The 18,474-nt window shown below is 38.5% G+C and overlaps 8 protein-coding genes across 8 annotated transcripts; all 8 read right to left on the bottom strand.

Annotated features, from left to right (window-relative positions):
* Positions 1-1,139: 1,139 nt before the first annotated feature.
* LSM04_002786 (Hexapeptide repeat) lies at positions 1,140-2,024 on the bottom strand (the record flags this gene model as incomplete). Its single annotated transcript, XM_067335842.1, has 1 exon — positions 1,140-2,024. The coding sequence occupies one exon, from the start codon at positions 2,022-2,024 to the stop codon at positions 1,140-1,142; it is 885 nt and encodes a 294-aa protein (XP_067188349.1).
* Positions 2,025-2,316: 292 nt separating this feature from the next.
* LSM04_005511 (uncharacterized protein) lies at positions 2,317-3,135 on the bottom strand (the record flags this gene model as incomplete). The annotated part of the gene is made up of 1 exon (XM_067335840.1): positions 2,317-3,135. One exon carries the CDS (start codon positions 3,133-3,135, stop codon positions 2,317-2,319), a length of 819 nt encoding a protein of 272 aa, XP_067188402.1.
* A 696-nt stretch (positions 3,136-3,831) lies between these two features.
* On the bottom strand, positions 3,832-4,878 carry LSM04_005661 (GPI-GlcNAc transferase complex; the record flags this gene model as incomplete). Its single annotated transcript, XM_067335839.1, has 1 exon — positions 3,832-4,878. One exon carries the CDS (start codon positions 4,876-4,878, stop codon positions 3,832-3,834), a length of 1,047 nt encoding a protein of 348 aa, XP_067188408.1.
* A 458-nt stretch (positions 4,879-5,336) lies between these two features.
* On the bottom strand, positions 5,337-9,014 carry LSM04_000137 (ERCC4 domain; the record flags this gene model as incomplete). Its single annotated transcript, XM_067335838.1, has 1 exon — positions 5,337-9,014. One exon carries the CDS (start codon positions 9,012-9,014, stop codon positions 5,337-5,339), a length of 3,678 nt encoding a protein of 1,225 aa, XP_067188304.1.
* Positions 9,015-9,390: 376 nt separating this feature from the next.
* On the bottom strand, positions 9,391-10,818 carry LSM04_004729 (uncharacterized protein; the record flags this gene model as incomplete). Its single annotated transcript, XM_067335837.1, has 1 exon — positions 9,391-10,818. One exon carries the CDS (start codon positions 10,816-10,818, stop codon positions 9,391-9,393), a length of 1,428 nt encoding a protein of 475 aa, XP_067188378.1.
* A 585-nt stretch (positions 10,819-11,403) lies between these two features.
* LSM04_000458 (uncharacterized protein) lies at positions 11,404-13,938 on the bottom strand (the record flags this gene model as incomplete). Its single annotated transcript, XM_067335836.1, has 1 exon — positions 11,404-13,938. One exon carries the CDS (start codon positions 13,936-13,938, stop codon positions 11,404-11,406), a length of 2,535 nt encoding a protein of 844 aa, XP_067188308.1.
* A 551-nt stretch (positions 13,939-14,489) lies between these two features.
* On the bottom strand, positions 14,490-15,299 carry LSM04_004077 (uncharacterized protein; the record flags this gene model as incomplete). Its single annotated transcript, XM_067335835.1, has 1 exon — positions 14,490-15,299. One exon carries the CDS (start codon positions 15,297-15,299, stop codon positions 14,490-14,492), a length of 810 nt encoding a protein of 269 aa, XP_067188367.1.
* A 471-nt stretch (positions 15,300-15,770) lies between these two features.
* On the bottom strand, positions 15,771-17,309 carry LSM04_002294 (uncharacterized protein; the record flags this gene model as incomplete). The annotated part of the gene is made up of 1 exon (XM_067335834.1): positions 15,771-17,309. One exon carries the CDS (start codon positions 17,307-17,309, stop codon positions 15,771-15,773), a length of 1,539 nt encoding a protein of 512 aa, XP_067188335.1.
* Between the last annotated feature and the right edge of the window lie 1,165 nt (positions 17,310-18,474).

Here is an 18,474-nt window from a genome sequence, read left to right as displayed (position 1 = left end):
TTCAAAATAGAATAGAAAATAATAATAAAAAAAAACAAATATAAACATAGGATAATCCATTAATTCAAAAAATACCATAAAAAACAATAATAATAATAGATAAGAATCATACACATTACAAAGATTCAGACAAACAGAGATACAGAGAAGCACTGAGAAAGAAAAAATAAAAAATAGCTTTAAAACTCAGATTGAGAATTACTATTTTTTGCTGTTGTTAATCTTTTCTTTTTCTCATCCTCTCACACTAGTGCCCGACACAAAGAGAGGAAAAAAAAAACAAGAGAAACATGCAGAGATACATATATAAAATACGAGGAAAGGTAAAATAATATTAACACGCTACAAAGAAAGCAAAATAAATAAATAAATAAATAACAAGGCAATAAATAAATAAATATCCATCAACTACTAAAAATAAAAAATAAATTAATAAACGCCAAATTATTTCACTTCTATGAGAATTTTTTTCGTTATTCTCTTCTTTACCACTCACATACTCATTGATTTCTCCAAGAAATCAACTATTATTACCCTTACCTTCTCTGGGTTTATGCTATTCTTCTATTTCTCCAATTGATATGTTTTCTATCTTTATTAGCATAACTACTAATTTATTCCCATTCCCTGTCTTTTATTATTTTTTTTTTAATTTGAGAACATTTATTCTCCTGTCATGGTAACCCATATTGCCCATACATAAAACAAAGAAACCGCAATAAATAACAAACCCACTAATCGTACAATCCCCTTTCTATCGATACTTCAATTATTACTAGTACTAGTGCTGATACTATTATTACTTTTATTATTATTATCATTGCTGGTAGTTATAGTGGTGACAAATAATAATAATAATAATAATAATAATAATAATAATAATAATAATAATAATAATAATACACAACGACCCATCCATTCCCAAAAAGTAAAGAAATAGATCCACTAAAAAAACTATTCTCATTTCTGTCTTTTTTTCTATTTTTAATATTTTTTTTCATTTGTTTTTTGTTTTCCTCTTCACCACTATCAATTATCTTCTTCTACCATTACCACCGTCTCAGATTGTAGTTAAGATTAAGTGTACAGGCATCTATATATATAATATTTATAGATAGATACGTATAATAATTCCCTTTCTACGCGTTTGCCGTTTGATCTGCGACCTTTGGCATCCATGGCGCCACGCGATTAACGGGATACGACATACGCATATGCATTTCAGGTCTTCGCATATGTACACGTGGCTCAAGAAACCGTTTTGCCTCCAGTGGAATATCCACCGGTGTCTTTAATATCATCTGTTGTTGTTGTTTCTCCATCTCTGCGAGTGCCTGCTGCAGCCACTCCCCATCCAACTCCTCTGTTCGATGCAGATGTGCGTGTATGGCCGCTGCATGTGCTCTGCCGCTCTCTCTGCACCGCTGCAATATTTCCTCCAACCGCACTCCGTACGCACTGTCCACATCCGCCACTTTGCGTGCGGGATTGCCGGCCCACACCTCCCCGCTGCAGACACGCCCGTCTTTGGCCACACACGCACCGGGCGCCACAATCGCCCCGTTCTCAACACTGGCGCCCAATGCGATGGTGGCGCCGTGGCCAATGAGAACGTGATCGCCAATCGTACAGCAATCGAGACTGGCGCCAATGCCAATAAATGTCCCAGCGCCCACTCGCACCGTTCCAATAAGTGTGGCGCGATCCATAATAACCGCACCGTCCATCACGACAAGGGCGGCGTCTGCGTTCACGTGATATTGGCGTAGGACGGCGTGGTATAAGATACACACATCGTGGCCGAGTTCCACATTCCCGCAGACAAACGCACTTGGGGCGATAAATCTGCAATCTTGTGTCCATGGCAGTATTCCACGATAGGCCCGTATGTTCTGATGGCGTATAACGGGATACATATGACGGCTTGTTTGCAAGTAGTGGCCCATAATGGCTAGACGGGCCCCAACGTCCTTTACCATGTATGCCAGATATGGCACAGCTCCATAAACAACCGTGGGTGGCATCTATATCTATATATATTCTTCGTGTGTTTGTTTTGCTAACCTGTAACGTGATAACAATAAAGGGAGAGTTGAAGAAGAAAGAAAAAATATGCTTGAATGTACAAGTGAATGAAATAAATGAATGAGAAACACGGAAACTGTAACTGATCACGTCAAGGAAGAGGGAGAGGGAGAAATATTAAAGAGAGGAATTAAACAGTGCATTACTGAAACTCAACCTATCTATCTATCTATCTATATATATATATATATATATATATATATATATATAGATAAAAACTATTATTATTACTCACTGTGTCAGTGATCCCCTTGGCTTCAGCTTTGCAGATGGCGCCTTTGGAATTCTCTTCTTGTTACGTTTTCCAATTTGTTTAAATCGCAGCAGCATATAATTTACCGGCGACAATACCGTACAAAGCAAAGGAAATGTTGCCAGACAAAACTTCACTTGTAAACTATAGAATGGATATGTAATAATGTTTGCAATGAGATAATTCAGTAATAATCGTGGGGAAAAGCATAAACCGCTAATAACAGGACCAGTTTGAGACCAGCGATCCAAATCTAAAAGGCGATCACAGCCAATGTATCTCATCCAAGAAAAACTATCTCCAGTAGAAAAGATATTACTATGCAGAACATATAATACAGCGAGAGTTATAGACTCGCCTAGTATGTACAAATATATAGCAAATCCAAATCCATGTTCCATTACTATACGATAAAAACGACTCCTTCTCATCGTCGTTCCTGATGCCGAGGACTTTGATGATTGTGTGGCAACTTTTACGGTTTGTTCCTTTGAGTTTCGTCTGTGAACCGGGCGTTGTTGTCCCATTCGATAACTGCTATTATTATTACTATTACTACTATGTGTACTACTATTATGAGAACTATGATTACTACTACTATTAATACCTACAGTTGCACTGTTGCGATTAGGACCACTAGTAGCAGTAGTAGTAGTAGTAGTAGTACGTGATGTGTTGAGAAAGCGACGCGTAAAAAGAACTGGGATTATAGTTTCTCTTGGCATTAGTGCAACTATCATTCCTCCATCACTTCCAGTTCTTCTTCTTATTGTTGTTATTATTGCTAATTTCCACATGAGCTTCCTCGATAATCTTTTCAAAAATAAAAAAAGCCCAAACAACAAGAAACAAAGAAAAACAGTTAGAAAGGTAGAGAGATTATGTGGAACATATTTACATTTAGACATTTCATATTTATCAATATATATATATATATATATATATATAGATATACATATAGATGTAAACATTTTCTGTTTCATTGTAGTTTAGATAAAATCATTCATAAAGTACAAGGGATGATTTCAAAAGAGAACAAAGACAACAAAATAAAAAAAAAGATCGGCAGTATCCGAAGGGTAGACTAAAGACATCATCAAGTTTCAGGATGGAAAACCAAAGACCGAAAATATCATCTCCATTAGTAATACCAGTAACAGTAACAATCAGGGTAAATTGTACTGCTACAAATATACAAACACTATTCGGTACAAAATTCTCTTCGTTTGGTTATAAGCCTCAGAGAATTCCCATAATTGAAAAGGCCTCCAAACGGAGAGATAAAACCTAACCACCACAATATTATATATATATATATATATATATATATATATATATATATAATACAGACACATACAGACCAAACCATGTAAACCCCATTATCCCCTTTATCTCTCTCTTTCTCTTTCTCTCTTTGATCTTCTTTTCTTGTCTCTTTCGTCCCTCTTTCTCTCCATATATATATATATATACCTCTTCCGTTTCGTTTGCTCTTACCAATCTTTTTTCTTGCTTCTATTATGATTATGACTATCATTATCATTATTATGGTTGTTGCTGCTGCTGCTCTTGATGCCCCCACCCATACCTGTAGTAGTCGTCGTTATATTTCCCCCCAAAGACGAGGATGCCAGTGTAGTAGAAGGGAATGAAAGGACCTCCTCTTCTACTACTCCTTCTCCTCTTCTTCGTTCTTCTTCTTCTTCGTCTTCTTCTCCTTCGTCTTCTTCTTCCCGCTCGGCTGTTTCACTGTCGTCGAGGCGCTCCCCCAACTCCGCGAGGGTCGCGCCGTCCTCCGAGTCCTCGTAGAGAATGTGCCGCAGACCCCGCAGCAGCGGCCGGAGGACGGCCAATCGCGGGAGTGTCTCCTCAAAGAGAACGAGTAAACTCCCATCATTCTCAACAATGGCGGAGAGAAAGAAAATGACTTGGCAACGGAAGTAGGCGTCGTGAATGATAAGGGCGCGGATGAGTTTAAGCTCGACAAAGCGCTGGGAGACAATACGGCCAAAGATGTTGTATATCGTTAACTGCATGCCTAGACCACGTATGGCGGTTACCTCCTCCACATGGGCCCAGCGTAGTCCAGTGAAAAGGCGGTAAAGTAATACCAAACAACATATCAATAGTGGAATAAAACGCGGTAAATGCCACGCCACCGCCGCCTCATACAGCTTTAATGCCATACCAAAACTTTTCATAGCGCTATTACCATTTTCTACAGAAGGAAAAAACGGCCATCCATCACTACTACCACCACCAATCCCACGAGGATAATCTAGAAACATTGGTAATGATGGCAACTCTAATGCCACAAACACTACCAGAAACATTAAATCCTTAAGTGAGAATAAACGAAGAATTGGTGGTATATGAGGACCAACTGTACCACGTCGACAGACACGATACAAACGAACACTATCGCTGAAGTTTACCTGAAAAACATCCACAAAGTCGTTACTACTGGTTTTATGATTCGAAGCCAAGAGTATGGGAGAATTTTCTTGCGGTAGTGATGTGGCATTATTTGTGTTACTCATTCCTCTTTCTCTTCTTTTTTTCCTGTTTTTGTCAGTTTATTTTTTTTTCTATTTAGGGAATCTGTTTAAACTGAAGTCAACAAACGTTAAAAAAAGTACAGTTGCAACACCTACCGCAGAGTTACCCCAACACACTCTATACCTGTATTTACTCCCCCCTGTACACTCTCTCCCCACATGTACACAAAAATATATATGTATATATACAAATAGACAGATAAAAAAAGAAAAAGAAAAGGAGCTAATAAATAGGAAATTAATTAAAAAAAAGAGCAGAGTTTAAACAATGAAAGAAATCCCATCGAATGGAAGAAAAAAAAAAAAAACGTACAAACACATGAGGGATAAAAATGAAAACCATTAAAACCAAAGAAAAAAAAATATATATATATACAACAAATTCTTCACATTTACATTTATTCCCCCTTTTTTTTCTTCTGTTCTGTTCTGTTCTCAGACTAATCCACTGATGGTACAAGATCCTCGTGCAGAAAGGTATAAAGTTTCTTCGCATCTTCTTCTCCCATAACTGACACGAGCGAAGATTCATCAATTGTTGCAAGTCCAGCCAGTGAACCACATATCGACATAACACGTGATACATTACTTGGAGTAATGCCAGGAAAACACGACAAGACACGTGCTGCAAGATGTGTCGCCTCCTTCGCAGCATCGGAATCATGTAAATCAACATTGGCTCTCGTTAATGATGGGGCACTTAGGTTTACAGAAGCACGAGCACAACTAGTCTTTAATGTGTATATAATACCAGCTGATTGTGTGGCATCCCGTGACCACAACACATGAACACGTGGGAAAGCCGCAAATAAACGTGCGGCACGAGCAAATAGTCCAACCCCATCATTTACAGTATTAATACCAGAAGCACCAGCTGCAGAAGTACGATTTGGGGCATCATTTAATGAGGCGGAGGTTGCGAATGAGAGACGAAACGGTGCCCCACGATCAAACTCAATAAGACACATGGGGTGTTCATAACGTCTTGAAAGAGTTGCTAATTGGGTATGTATACGACCAGAGAATAATGATTGAATAAAATCAGGAACGCTTTTCCGCTCTAGAGCATACTCTGGTGAAAGTACATAATCAGCTGTCGCAAGAGTTAACGGTACAAGATCGATACCACGACAGTATAACGCGTATGGAAGAAGTGAACGAAATTCTCGTTCATCAAATACAACAAGTGGTGGTGCACCAACATTATTTAAAGTTTCATCATTTCGATTATTACAAGCACTATTATTATTATTATTATTATTATTATTATTATTATTATTATTATTATTATTATTATTATTATTATTATTATTATTATTATTATTATTATTTAAATTACAACGTCCTCGAAGTACTGAAACATTACGTTGCATACGACCAAAATGATTATCATTCACTATTCCAGACTCTAAACGCTCTTGTACGGCACGAATTGCATCACGACTCGTGAGAAGTGTTCCTGTTAGTGTTGCCTTTGCATGTGCTAATCCCTCAAATGCCTCTCTTTCTTCCATTACTATACGGTCTGCTGTTAAAAGTTCCTCTAACTGTTCTACAAGCATCTGAACTCGTAATTGTCGCAGAGCTTGTGGTGATAGCGCATCTTGTGCCATTTCCAACATTCGAAGAAAACGGAGTTGCTGTTCTACAATAAGAAGCCGCGTTGGTTTCGAGATTAACTCATGTGTACCTTTTAACATAGCAATCAATTCGGAAGTGCGTAGTAGTGAAGCGTCCACTACTACAACGTGAGGAGAAGCTGATGATTCAGTATCGACATTGGAAGATCCAGAAAGATGGGCAATACCATTACAAACACTTTCAACATTTAGTAAAGAAACATTCCGGTATCTCTCTTCTTCTTCCTCCTCTTCATTTTTATCTTGATTCTGCCCTTGTGGTGGTAATTGTGTTTCTTGCTCAGAAAGAGTCATAAAAGGTGTCTGGCTCAACAGTAATTGATGAAGTGAAATAACACCTGAGGTGCATGTTTTATTATTATTATTATTATTATTATGGATACGACTTTCCTGTGAAAAGAGAAAACTTGGCTCTTGTGATAAAGGGACTCTCTGTCTCCCACCATTAATATTAGTTTTTCCCCCATTACTTTCTATTTTTTCTTCTTCTTCTTCTTCTTCAGCGTCATCGTCAACAATATCATTATCATCATCACCATCATCGACGGCACCTGCAAGAAACCATGTACGTAAATTTACAGCGGTGGGTTTCTCTAATGTTGGTACCTCTGTCCGTTGACGAATATTAGCGCCATATTTTGACTGATAAGATGCAATAAAACTATTTAGTTCAAAGGTTTGAAAATCTTCTAATGAATGTGTGAGACGGCATACATATCGCCGTAAAGCACGTTCCCCAAAAACAACAACCATCAATAAAGGTTTAGTCGTATGATTTTGAGATAATCGACGACGTACACTCCGGCACCAACTCTGTACAACACGATTGGCATACTCCATACATGGATCCACTTCATCACTACGTGGAAGAAGAAATTGTTGTTGTTGTTGTTGTTGTTCTGTTTGTAGTATAGATGGTGGTTCCACACACACCACATCACCATCATCCCCAGAAACATCCAAATCTTCCACCACAACATGGGGGGAGTCACTATTATTATTATTATTATTATTATTATTATTATTATTGAGAACCTCTATTCTACCAATACGGTGAATAGCCAGTGCAACAATAGAACCAAAGTGCTTCGATAATGTCCATGGAGCATCTGGTGGTTGAACTCCTGCGGTTCCCACTAATGACGTTGTTTCACGTGTACATCGTCGGGTACGTGAAGCCAGTGTTGTTTCAAGTGTAAAGAGCCACGCAAAGGGTGAAAGTCTACGCAACGCACGTCGTAATCGCCGTACATCCAACAGACTTTCAATCAATTTAGCGTATGGCCACATTGGTTCATGCGCACGCAGCGCGGAGTGTAAATCTTCCTCTAAACTAAAGTCCAAAACATCCACAGCGTCTTCTTCACGAATACGACTAAAGAGAATGTGAGTGGAATCTGAAAAAGACACCCATGGTTTGCGAACATATCGTGGAGGTTGTTGTTCTAATCGTGGACGACGAGATATTGGCTGCATACGTGCAAATGGATCATCATTATTGTTATGAAGAAAAGTATTAACATGACCAGCAACAATACTACTACTATTACTATTATTAGTACTACTCTGTGTATGTGAAGAAAGACGTGTTTCGAGAGCATGAAGTTCCGCCAAAACTTCTTTAATTACTTGAGTAAGTAATGCATCAAGTGCTGCAACACCTTTTGAGGTTCCAACCGTTACACGTTCAACTGCAAGTGGTCGTTCCTTTGCTAATTGTTCAAAATGTCGCACAACATCAAGACGAAATCGCGGAAAAAGTTGAATATCATCAACATGTACTTTTGAAAGAAATGGTTCTTTCCCTATATGTCGCCTTTGCGCCAAATAACGAACAGCACAAGGATCATCTGAAAGAATAATAAACGCTGGATGATGCCTACTTGTAGGAAGAAGAACAGCTTCACCACCACGTAATAAAATCTCTGCGCAAAAAGCAATACTTGCTAAAGTATTCTCTGAGCGATATGAACATCCCTGCGGTAATAGTACAATCACAACTCCCACCAACTCACGTGAAACACGTCTGTGAAGCAAATCTGCACAAAGTAAACGAGCATTCAACACGACTACTCCACCTGTTTGATAATATGTACAACGTGCACGTGTGGAGGCACCCTCTTCCACCACATGAAGATGTAAAGATTCACTATTATTATTATTATTATTATTATTATTATTATTATTATTATTATCACGCAAAGCAGATGCGAGAGCCGATGCCACACGTGTTAACATTCCACTTCTGTTATTATTATTATTATTATTATTATTATTATTGTTGCCAGTGTCAGGCAATACAATACACGAGATGCAGGAGTTCACAGACGGTAATGAGGCGAGTGTACGGCGAAGTATATGCACGGCGATGGACTCCACATCAAAGCCAAAACTCACTACACACATTTGTGCACTAATCCCTTCATACTCCTGTGCCGTACACCACTCGGCGATTTGGTGAGAAATAGTGGGAGCCATCATCTACAAAGATGACAACTTCCCCCTTTTCCCTTTTTTTTTTGGAAATCAATAGAAAGATAAAGAAAAAAAAAAAGGATAAGAAAGAGGAGAAAGAGGAGAAAGAAAAATAAAAAAAATTCCATCCAAAAATGATGATCGAGCTTCGGTTTTTGTCCATCTGCTCGTTTTCGCCCGACTGTGTTACAGTGGCACTAATTTTTTTTTTCGTTAAAATAAGAAAATCAACATTAATGATACATGAATGTAATAAACAAGGGATAGAAAACTAAAAAAAAAGTACACACATCGTTTTCTTTTCAAAGAAAAACAACAAATATACACAACGGATAGAATGAAAAAAAAAGGAAAGAGAAGAAAAAAACTATTGCAATTTTTATAACAAATTCCTTGCCCGTAATATTACATATTCAAACTCATCATAGTGAAGAAGCATTTCTTCTTCTTGCACTGGCACTTTTCGCAGTTGTTGTGGTTCCATACGTCCTACACGTATGCACAAATCCCGTTGTATTTCACCAAGTTTCTGAAATGATAGTCGTTTTCCGTATGTTTCCCATTCAAGAATAAGATGCCGTACTTCTTTCCAAGGAACGACACCAGCACCGTTGGGATCGAGGGCACGGAACCACTCGAGAATGACCGGATCAGCATAGAGTGCTTCTTTCAGTAATGGGGCAATAAACACAATATTACGACGTGTAATAGTGAGAGCGCGATTGGGGTTTTGTGTGAGAAAAACACGATACTCTTCACCACCAAGACATTCAATGATAACAGCCGGTAATTGTTTCTGTAATGCTATCGTTACTTGATCCCGCACTCCACACTGTTCAGCTTCTGAATCATCTAATAAGTGTACATCATTATGTAGTACATTCTCATCAATACCACCATCAGAATCATAACAGAGAGTGTACGTCACATCATACCGAGCTGCACAAACACGTGCAAGATGTAATGTACGATCACAGGCAAAACGTCTTGCTAACACACGTGAACCCACACGTAAAGGTGCTACAGGATCATGTAAAGCGAGTTGAGGTGGTAGTTGTAAATCCTTTAATGCCCAGAGTTCCATTCCCTGAAGTAAATTTACCTTCTCTTCCTTATCCTTGTCATCAGTAGACTCTTTTTGTCCATGCCTAAAAGTTTCTTTTTCATTCTCACGACTAGCCATTTTTTTAGCTTCAGCAATCCAACGATTAGCGATATCTCGGAATTCTGCCATATCTCCTTGTATAATATTAGATGTTCCCATCCTTTCTAACGAATTTAAAAATCTCCGTTCGACAGTTTTTCTATTCGTACCATCTGGTGTGAGTAGTAGTGGGCTACCATTACGATACGGACGCACAATAAATAATCCATCCGCTGTAACACCAACCACAAGACCTCTATTTGTATGACGACCTATAACACTAAACACTGAGGATGGACACTCTAATCCAAATGGTATAACATCAAAAATGTGAAATATGCGTTGTCGAAGAGGATGTTTCACCGCCTGACACTCATAGTGTACATTATCAGTTATAACACATTGTGGCACAGTGGCTGAGAGAAAACTATGAATGGACGAACGTTGTATTCCTACACTAGATGAAGAAAAGACGGATGAATGACGTTGTGTGGCGACTTCAGATCCTCGTGGGGTAAAAATTGAACCTTGGCTTGTTTCACTATTCATAAAGAGAGATTTGTGGGTTTTTACCTCCTGCACTAACTCATCCTCATCGATACAGCGTTCCAAGATAACGGCATCAACTACGATACCAACACTTGTTACAACAGCCGCGTGCATGTAAGCCTCTCGTTTCTCAGTCACACAGACACACGCACGGACACAAGGTTAACCACTATCTCTCTGGAAAATAAATGTTTTTTCTTTGAGTTTCTTCCTTTTTAATTTCCCCTTCTATCTATGAGTCAACGATATCTCTTTTCACCCTTACAACACAGAGAGATAATCCTCTAAGCAAGAGAGTGTCCACAACAAAGGTAGGATAGGAACAAAATGAAAAGAAAATAATGATAAAGTGCAGGGTTAATAGAAAAAATAAATAACCAAACTATTCTACGCATGTATAAGGGATATCGTATAAGCAGAAAAAAAGAAAGACTTAAAAGAAGAAAAAAAAAAGGCTCCATTATTAATAATAATAAAAAGAAAAAAGAAAAACAAAGGAAAAAAAGGAAAATGTAAAAAAAGGGGGAAGGAAAAAAAAATCATACTCCTGTAAAGAAATACAACAAGAGGTATTATATAAATACAGCAAAATTCTCTTCCGTTTCTTTTTTCCTCCCTTTTACCTTTTTTCTTTTTATGCCTGTTAATCATTCTTGTTTTTCTGTTGTTGTTGTTTGTGTATTGTTGTTTCTTTTTTCTCTAGACGGGTGTACCACTCCGTGCCGGTGTCTGTGGCGGAAGTGATCGAGCCGTGCAAGTGGTTTTACTACTTGCATGACAGACAAGTTTGCTCTTTGACTGCACACTTCTAGCCGTCGCGGGTGTCTCATTTCTCTTCGCAGACTCCGTCGCTTTTCGCTGTCGTGTAAAGTGCACTAAAAGCGGCGCTGGTAAAGGCGCCTGTGGCTGTTCCATTCCTATTGTTTCTGTTTTTGTCGGCACGTACCGACGCGCCCCGTCATCTAAAGGCAATAAACGACTAGATGTAATGCGTTGTAGTGGTGTTCGCGTTCCAGCCGCTCTTGGAGTCCCTGTTCGTACACGTGTGGAAGTGTTTGTGCGGGTTAACGGCGTTGCCGTGCGGGATAATCGTGTGGATGCCGCAACAGAAGCTGAAGGTGTAATTGCATTTCTAACGCCGCCTGGGGTTTTTGGTTTCTTTGATACCGGTGCATAAACACCAGGACGTGCTGTGAGAGGCGATGTCAGTTTTGATCTGAAACCGGAACGTGTTGTTGTCGTTGTCGTTGATTTGAATGTTTGTGGTGGGGAACGGGCTGTTTGAGGGGCATTTATAGTTTCAGTCAGTGATGTGCGTGCTGTTGGTTTTCTGGCAAATCGTGGACTTGTAATACCCATTTCTTTTCGTCGCATTCGACTTTCATTAGTGACACCTCGACTCATTTTACTAGGAATAGAATCTGTCGTACTACGTCCTTCTCCACCAATCGTATGTCCACTTCCAAAAACTCCCGATCTTGTTGTTGTTGTTGCAAAGGGACGTGGAGTTGTGGGTTTCATGGGAATATTTGGTCGTGTTAAATGCCCACGTGAAGTGTGTAATCGGACACTAACTTCACTATTGCGATCTATAATACCTCTTGCTGGCCTCCTTTGAAAAGATGCATGCGTAGAGGCATTACTTTGTCTAGCAGTTGTAATTGTAGTTCTAGTAGTTGTAGCACAACTTCCACTAATTGCAGTCGCACGTCGTTGTGAGATTGACTGCGATACTTTTCCTGGAGTAACACGTAGTTGTGGGGCTGGATTACACAAATGATTTTTACTAGGGCGTGGTTCAGGTGAGATAGTGATATTTCCTTTAACGGGAACAGATAAAGGAGTAGTGGGATTCGGTGAGATGGTCCATGTGGATCCACGACCGCCTAACTCCACCACATCAATGTATTTAAATCCCGCAACAGCAACAGATTTACTATTACATCCTGGTATGGATTGACAGTTTAAACTTTGTTGTTGTTGTTGTTGTTGTTGTCGTAACTGCATTTGTTGTATTTGTTGTTGTTGTTGTAAGTGGTGAAACTCTAGATGTTGGGCTGCCTCTTGTTCATCTAGGAATTGTGAAAAAGAGGGAAACCGTGGTGGTGGACTGTCTGATCTAGTCGATACAATGGAATCTGGTGAAATCTGTGTATCACTAATACCAAGTCCATCTACTCGTATACCATCACACTTACTAACATCACTTCGCAGAAACTTATTTTTAACACCACCTTCCTCCTCCACCACGTTATTACTTTCTGCCGTTAGTAATCCCTGCGGATCGGTATGAACGGCGGCGGCCGTTGTTGCTGGTGTTATCGGTGTAGTCGTTGTTGTTGTTGGTGCTGCTGTAGCTGCGGCTGCCTCAAATGGCATTGGTGGCGGTAAATCACAATAATAATCATCACCACTACAGTTCAACGGTTTCTCATCCAATGCTGTGGGATTCAACATGGTAAAAGAACATACTTCACCAGGTGTTCTCGCACGACGAAGATTTCCTTGCGGTAACAGTTCATTCCCCTTTTTTCTATCGTATATGTGTGCTTGTGGAGGTGAATAGCGTTTAATAGCCGTTTTGGCTCGTACCATTCGCTGCGGCGGATGATTTTTTTGATTTTGTTGATGTGTTGTTGTTGTTGTTGTTGTTTCCACAAGTACACGTCTATGTAATCCTGCAGAACTCTCTCCACGTGATTTCACAGTTGCCGCTCGAAGAAGTATTCGCCTCCTTCGTGGAGTTGTTTCCTGTTGTTTCCGTGTTAGTCGCCCATTAGCTGTATTATCTTTACGTTCCACCTGTTGAAGGGCGGCAGATGGGAAGAGAAACTTGACAATACGCTCCGCTCGAGGATCACAGAATGTCATGATGTGAATAAGTATATTCACACCAAAGGCGGTTGTTTCAAATAAACGCATGAAATTCATTGGCTTTACGCATAATGTACACACCCACATATCCATTGTCTCTGGAGATGGTACACGACAACCAAGGCACACCGTATAACTGCAACGCCAACAGGTGTAGCTGTACATTTCAGCATGTGGTTTAATTCGAAAATCTTTCCAACAGCGTTGACAACGTTGTTGTTGTTGTTGTTGTGTTATATCAGTTTCAGCGTTAACCAGCGGCACAAGCGATGTGGCTGTGGAGTGAGAACCACCTACGGGTAAATCAAAACGCTCTGCGAATTGTACCGTAAACACGCCTCCCTTTCTATAACGTTGCATTGGCCTAGGACTCTTTAAAGAAATAAAGAAATAAATATAAAGATATTTATATCTCAACTTGTATTGATTACTCTTTTGAACAAGAAGGATATGGGAATTAAATATCCCTTCTTTTTACGTATAAGGTGTGTAGGCTTCCTTGTTTGCTTTTTTCTTTTTCTTTTTGTTGGTTTGTGTGTGTGTGTGTGTGTGTAAATGTATCAATTTATCTATGTATAATATATGTGTGTTTGTGTACAAGCTCACAAGCCTGGGATATCACACCAAGACGTGCTAAGAAATGTACTATCAGAAATGGATTTAAATTAAAGAATGAAAACAAGAGAAAAAAGTAACCGATTTAAAAAGGAAAAGAAACAACACCAAAAGTAAAAAAAAATTACAAGATAAAAGAAAAGGATATTTATATCATTTCTTTTCATTATACACGTACACCACTGCTGTTACCTCCGCAAAAAAAAAAAAATCAGTAGACACACAACACAACACAGAGAAAAAGAAAGAAATCGTTTATTCCTTTCTTTCTTTACTCCTCTTCTAATAGTGTAGTGTTAGAACCAGTGACCCCACATGAGAGAACGACGACCAAAACAACTACCAGGAACTACACCAAGACGTTCCGCGAGTCCCATTAAATAGCTTTGTGGAGGTTTATACGGAGGAAGTGGTGTTACTCGTTTTGTACGTTTTGGTGCTTGTAGTTTCGGTTCCCATGCTGTTTTACTTGAAGCAGAAAACTCTGCCAATACAAATGCACGAGGTTTGTGAATATAATACTTTTCCAACTGCAATTCACTCGGTGGACGATTGGGTCTAGCATAGTGATATAATGTAAACACAAGAACCGAAGCAGACGTATTCTTAGTCATTTTATTTCCTGCAGTTCCCACTAAAGACGCTAAAGAAGCGTGTGGTGCGACAGGCAAATAAAGTGGAGTTCGAAACGTAATACTATTACACAACAGCCGCAGATCATCCGATACAAACATTCGCACTGCCAAAACATGTGCAATGCGACTATTTAGATTGCCGTAGTACTGCAGTGCGGTCGGATCCTCCACACGATGGGCGGTGAAACCATCCGGTGGGGCCTCGCCGTTTAATGTATATAACAATCCCGGGAGAAGTCGTAATTTGTGTTCTGGCGGCACCTGCATGTGTGTGGTGCTAACAAGATGTGGAACTTGCGTAGATGCTGCAAGTGTGAGGATTTGTTCATAGTGTGGGGCAACGTGCATATGAAATTGTGGAGTTTCGTGATTTATTACTTCCCATGGGAGTTTGTTGTACGAGACCAGTGCTGGATACTTGGTGTTGTATTGAAATCGTCTTCCTAGACGAAGGTTAACACTACGCAACATGGTCGGTCTGTAGCTGCCCTCTTTTTTTTTTTCCCCTTTGTTTGTTTCCTTTTTTTCGCTACTGGCTTATTTATTTATTTATTTATTTCGTATTATCCGTTTATTATAGAGAGAATAAGAGAAAAATTACAGGGAAGATACATATGGAATATCAAAACACAAGAAGAAAAGAATAATAATCGGTAGTACTAGTACCATTACTTTTCATAATAATAGTAATAATAGTATTGGAGAATCTATTGCAAACTCCTCATGGTTCAGACGATATCAGCAAGCGAAAAACAAACCGAAAGGAAAAAAAAAAGAAAACTATAATTGAAAAAAAAACAGGGATAAACAGTAATGGTAAAAACAATAATACCCTCATACACAATAATGTACATTAGTACTTCTTCACTTCACCATTACTTCCACCTCTACGCACACAAGATGACAAGGATTCAATAACGTCTTTTATTATGCTTTTTGCTGTTAATTTTTCTCTTTTACAAACTTCTCCTGCAACGCGGTTCTTTCCATTTTTAACCGCTGTACTTGTTGTTTGAGTTCAACTATAAAAGCCGATTGTCGATCACGTTCAGCCAATAACATCGCATTTTGTACTTCTAAGCGATCCACTCGTGCTGGTAATGACAAACACCACTGTGGAGAACCATTTTCCAAGGCTTTTATTTGATGAAGTAACTGCATATTTTCCCCTGTCACTATATGGAGTTTTCCTTTAAGTGTATCTCGTTCTTTTTCAAGATTTGATACACGTTCTCGCATCAACTCTTCTCTATTAGATACAGTTTTTACTACTCCAGCAGAAACTCTTGTATGATCACTACTTTGACTTGTTGGTGACGCCAACTTCACTACTTCCACCAGAGCGTTAGATGCCTGTGTACATAATGATCGTACCACTGAAGCATCCACATCTATTTTTTTGCTGTACTCTTGTAATTCGTTTAGAATGTTAAGAAGATTAGAAAGTTTCTCATTATCTTTATTAGATGAATTAGGGAAATACCTCCCCACGAGAAACTTCACCCACTTTAGCGCACTCTGGGCTAGTCTACTAGAAACGGCGTTGGCATCACTATTGGTGTTATTATTATTATTATTATTATTATTATTATTATTATTATTGCTATTGTGGTTGCTATTCATGTTATTATCATTATTATTACTACTAGAGTAAGTAACTATATCAGCAGCAGCTACTTCCATGCTATTACTGTTACTCCTGCTGCTTCTATACATTCTTTCACTAGCCGTAACAATCTCTGCACGAATACTAGAGTTCCTCTTTGGAATATCCGGTTCACCAATTTTTTTACTCTTTATACTGCTACTACTGCTACCGTTAGAGATATTATTGTTATAGTTATTCTCCTTATTATTATTGTTGTTGCTTTCGTATTTTCTGGTTTCCTTTACATGTGATGTGTGCTTCTCATCAGAGTGTGCGTGATGTTTACATGCTTCTAACTTCATTGTTAATCCCTCTACAGCACCGCGGAGGTGTAATAACTCATTTTCCCTCTGTAATAGTATTGCCTCACGATCACGAAGCGCCATTTGTGCCTGCATCAATTTCCCACGTAATTCATTCTCCACATCTTCCCGTTCCTCCACCGTTACTTCCAACAGACGATTGAGATGCTCCACCTCGCTAAGAATGGCCCTGTACTTTTCATGTATTGTACTGGGCAACGTAACGCCAGAAAATCCATGACTCTTATTATTACTATTCCCACCACTACTAAGAATGGAAGAAACATCCACACCAGCAGCAGTTTTCGTTGTGGGATGAATAACCGAATGCATTGCATCTCCCTGCATAACGCGTAGAACTTCCTCACACTCTTCAGGGAATGTACATCGTCTGGTGGGCGAGGCGTCTTTCTTCTGTGCAGAAGTGTGTTCTTCTCTCTTCGTGGGAAGTGGTGGGGGCGGGGTGTATGTGGGATAACTGCACACAGAGGAGGGTGTGATGGGCATCGCGTTGTACACCGCCTCTGGCATATTCAGTGAATTAAAGTAATTAATTTAATTAAATAAATAAATAAATAAATAAATAAAAACTCCACAGGCCCCACCGTTTGATACTTATAAACGATGGAACTTGAGTTGTACGACATGGAATCCGTGCGTAATTAAAATACATATATAGATATATAGTTAGAGAGAGAGAAAGAAGGAGAGATAGTGGAGGGGAGGGAGGAAGTGGGAAAGGGGAGATCCAAGGAAAAAAAATAGAAAACATGAATAAAATATTTTTAGTCATATTTGTAATGGTGTTGAGAAAAAAAAAACTTGACAGTTGCAATAAGCGTAGCAATGCGAATAAAAGAAGAAACTGCAAATATAATATATATTTATATTTATATTTATATAATGAATTAAGTATAAGGGGAAATGGTGGTAACACTGATCCCTTTATACATTAAACAAGCACCAAGAGGAGTTTTGTACAAGAAAAAAAAGGCATATTCACTTTTTTTTTCTTTCATTATTTTTTTTCTTTTCTGGTTTCATTCAGCAACTAAAAAAAAAAGGAATTTTTTCCTTTTCTTGTCTAACTTTTATCGCTTGCGCTCCATCCCCCTTTTCCTATTCCTACACTTTATCTAACGTATATTTCTTTAATATCTTCTTTTTTTCAGATTCACTTGCCCTTATCAATTTTTATTCTTTTCCATTTTATGGGATTTCTTTTTCTGTTGTATCTATCCCATTACTAAATTTTGTTTGCAACCTCTTTATATATATATATATATATATATATATATATATATACATTGTTTTTCCCTTCTACATTTCATCTACTTTTGTTCCTCTTACCTAATTTTACCTTCTTTTGCTGCCCCTTTCCTATTAGCATGCCTACATTCTATCACTTATATATATATATATATATATATATATATATATATATATATTCCCAGCTTTCTTACGTATATATTTCATCCCTCCTTTTTTTCGTATTCTCTTTGATTGGGTTTTTTTTTTCTTTTCCATTCCCTCCTTTTATTTTATTTTTTGTTTCTTCTGTATAACAAATGGAATACGGAATATAAAGTGAGTATTTGATTAGATAGCTTCTTAAATAGACTCGTCATCACTGTTAGCACATATCGTTCCCCTTTATTGTTTTCTTTTTCCTCTTCTTCATTTTTCTCTTATATTG

The sequence above is a fragment of the Trypanosoma melophagium genome (genome assembly GCF_022059095.1).
Source record: "Trypanosoma melophagium isolate St. Kilda chromosome Unknown ctg37segment0, whole genome shotgun sequence".
NCBI classification, from domain to species: Eukaryota; Euglenozoa; class Kinetoplastea; order Trypanosomatida; family Trypanosomatidae; genus Trypanosoma; species Trypanosoma melophagium.
Note: the sequence above shows the minus strand (reverse complement) of the source record. Positions and strands in the feature narration are given on the sequence as shown.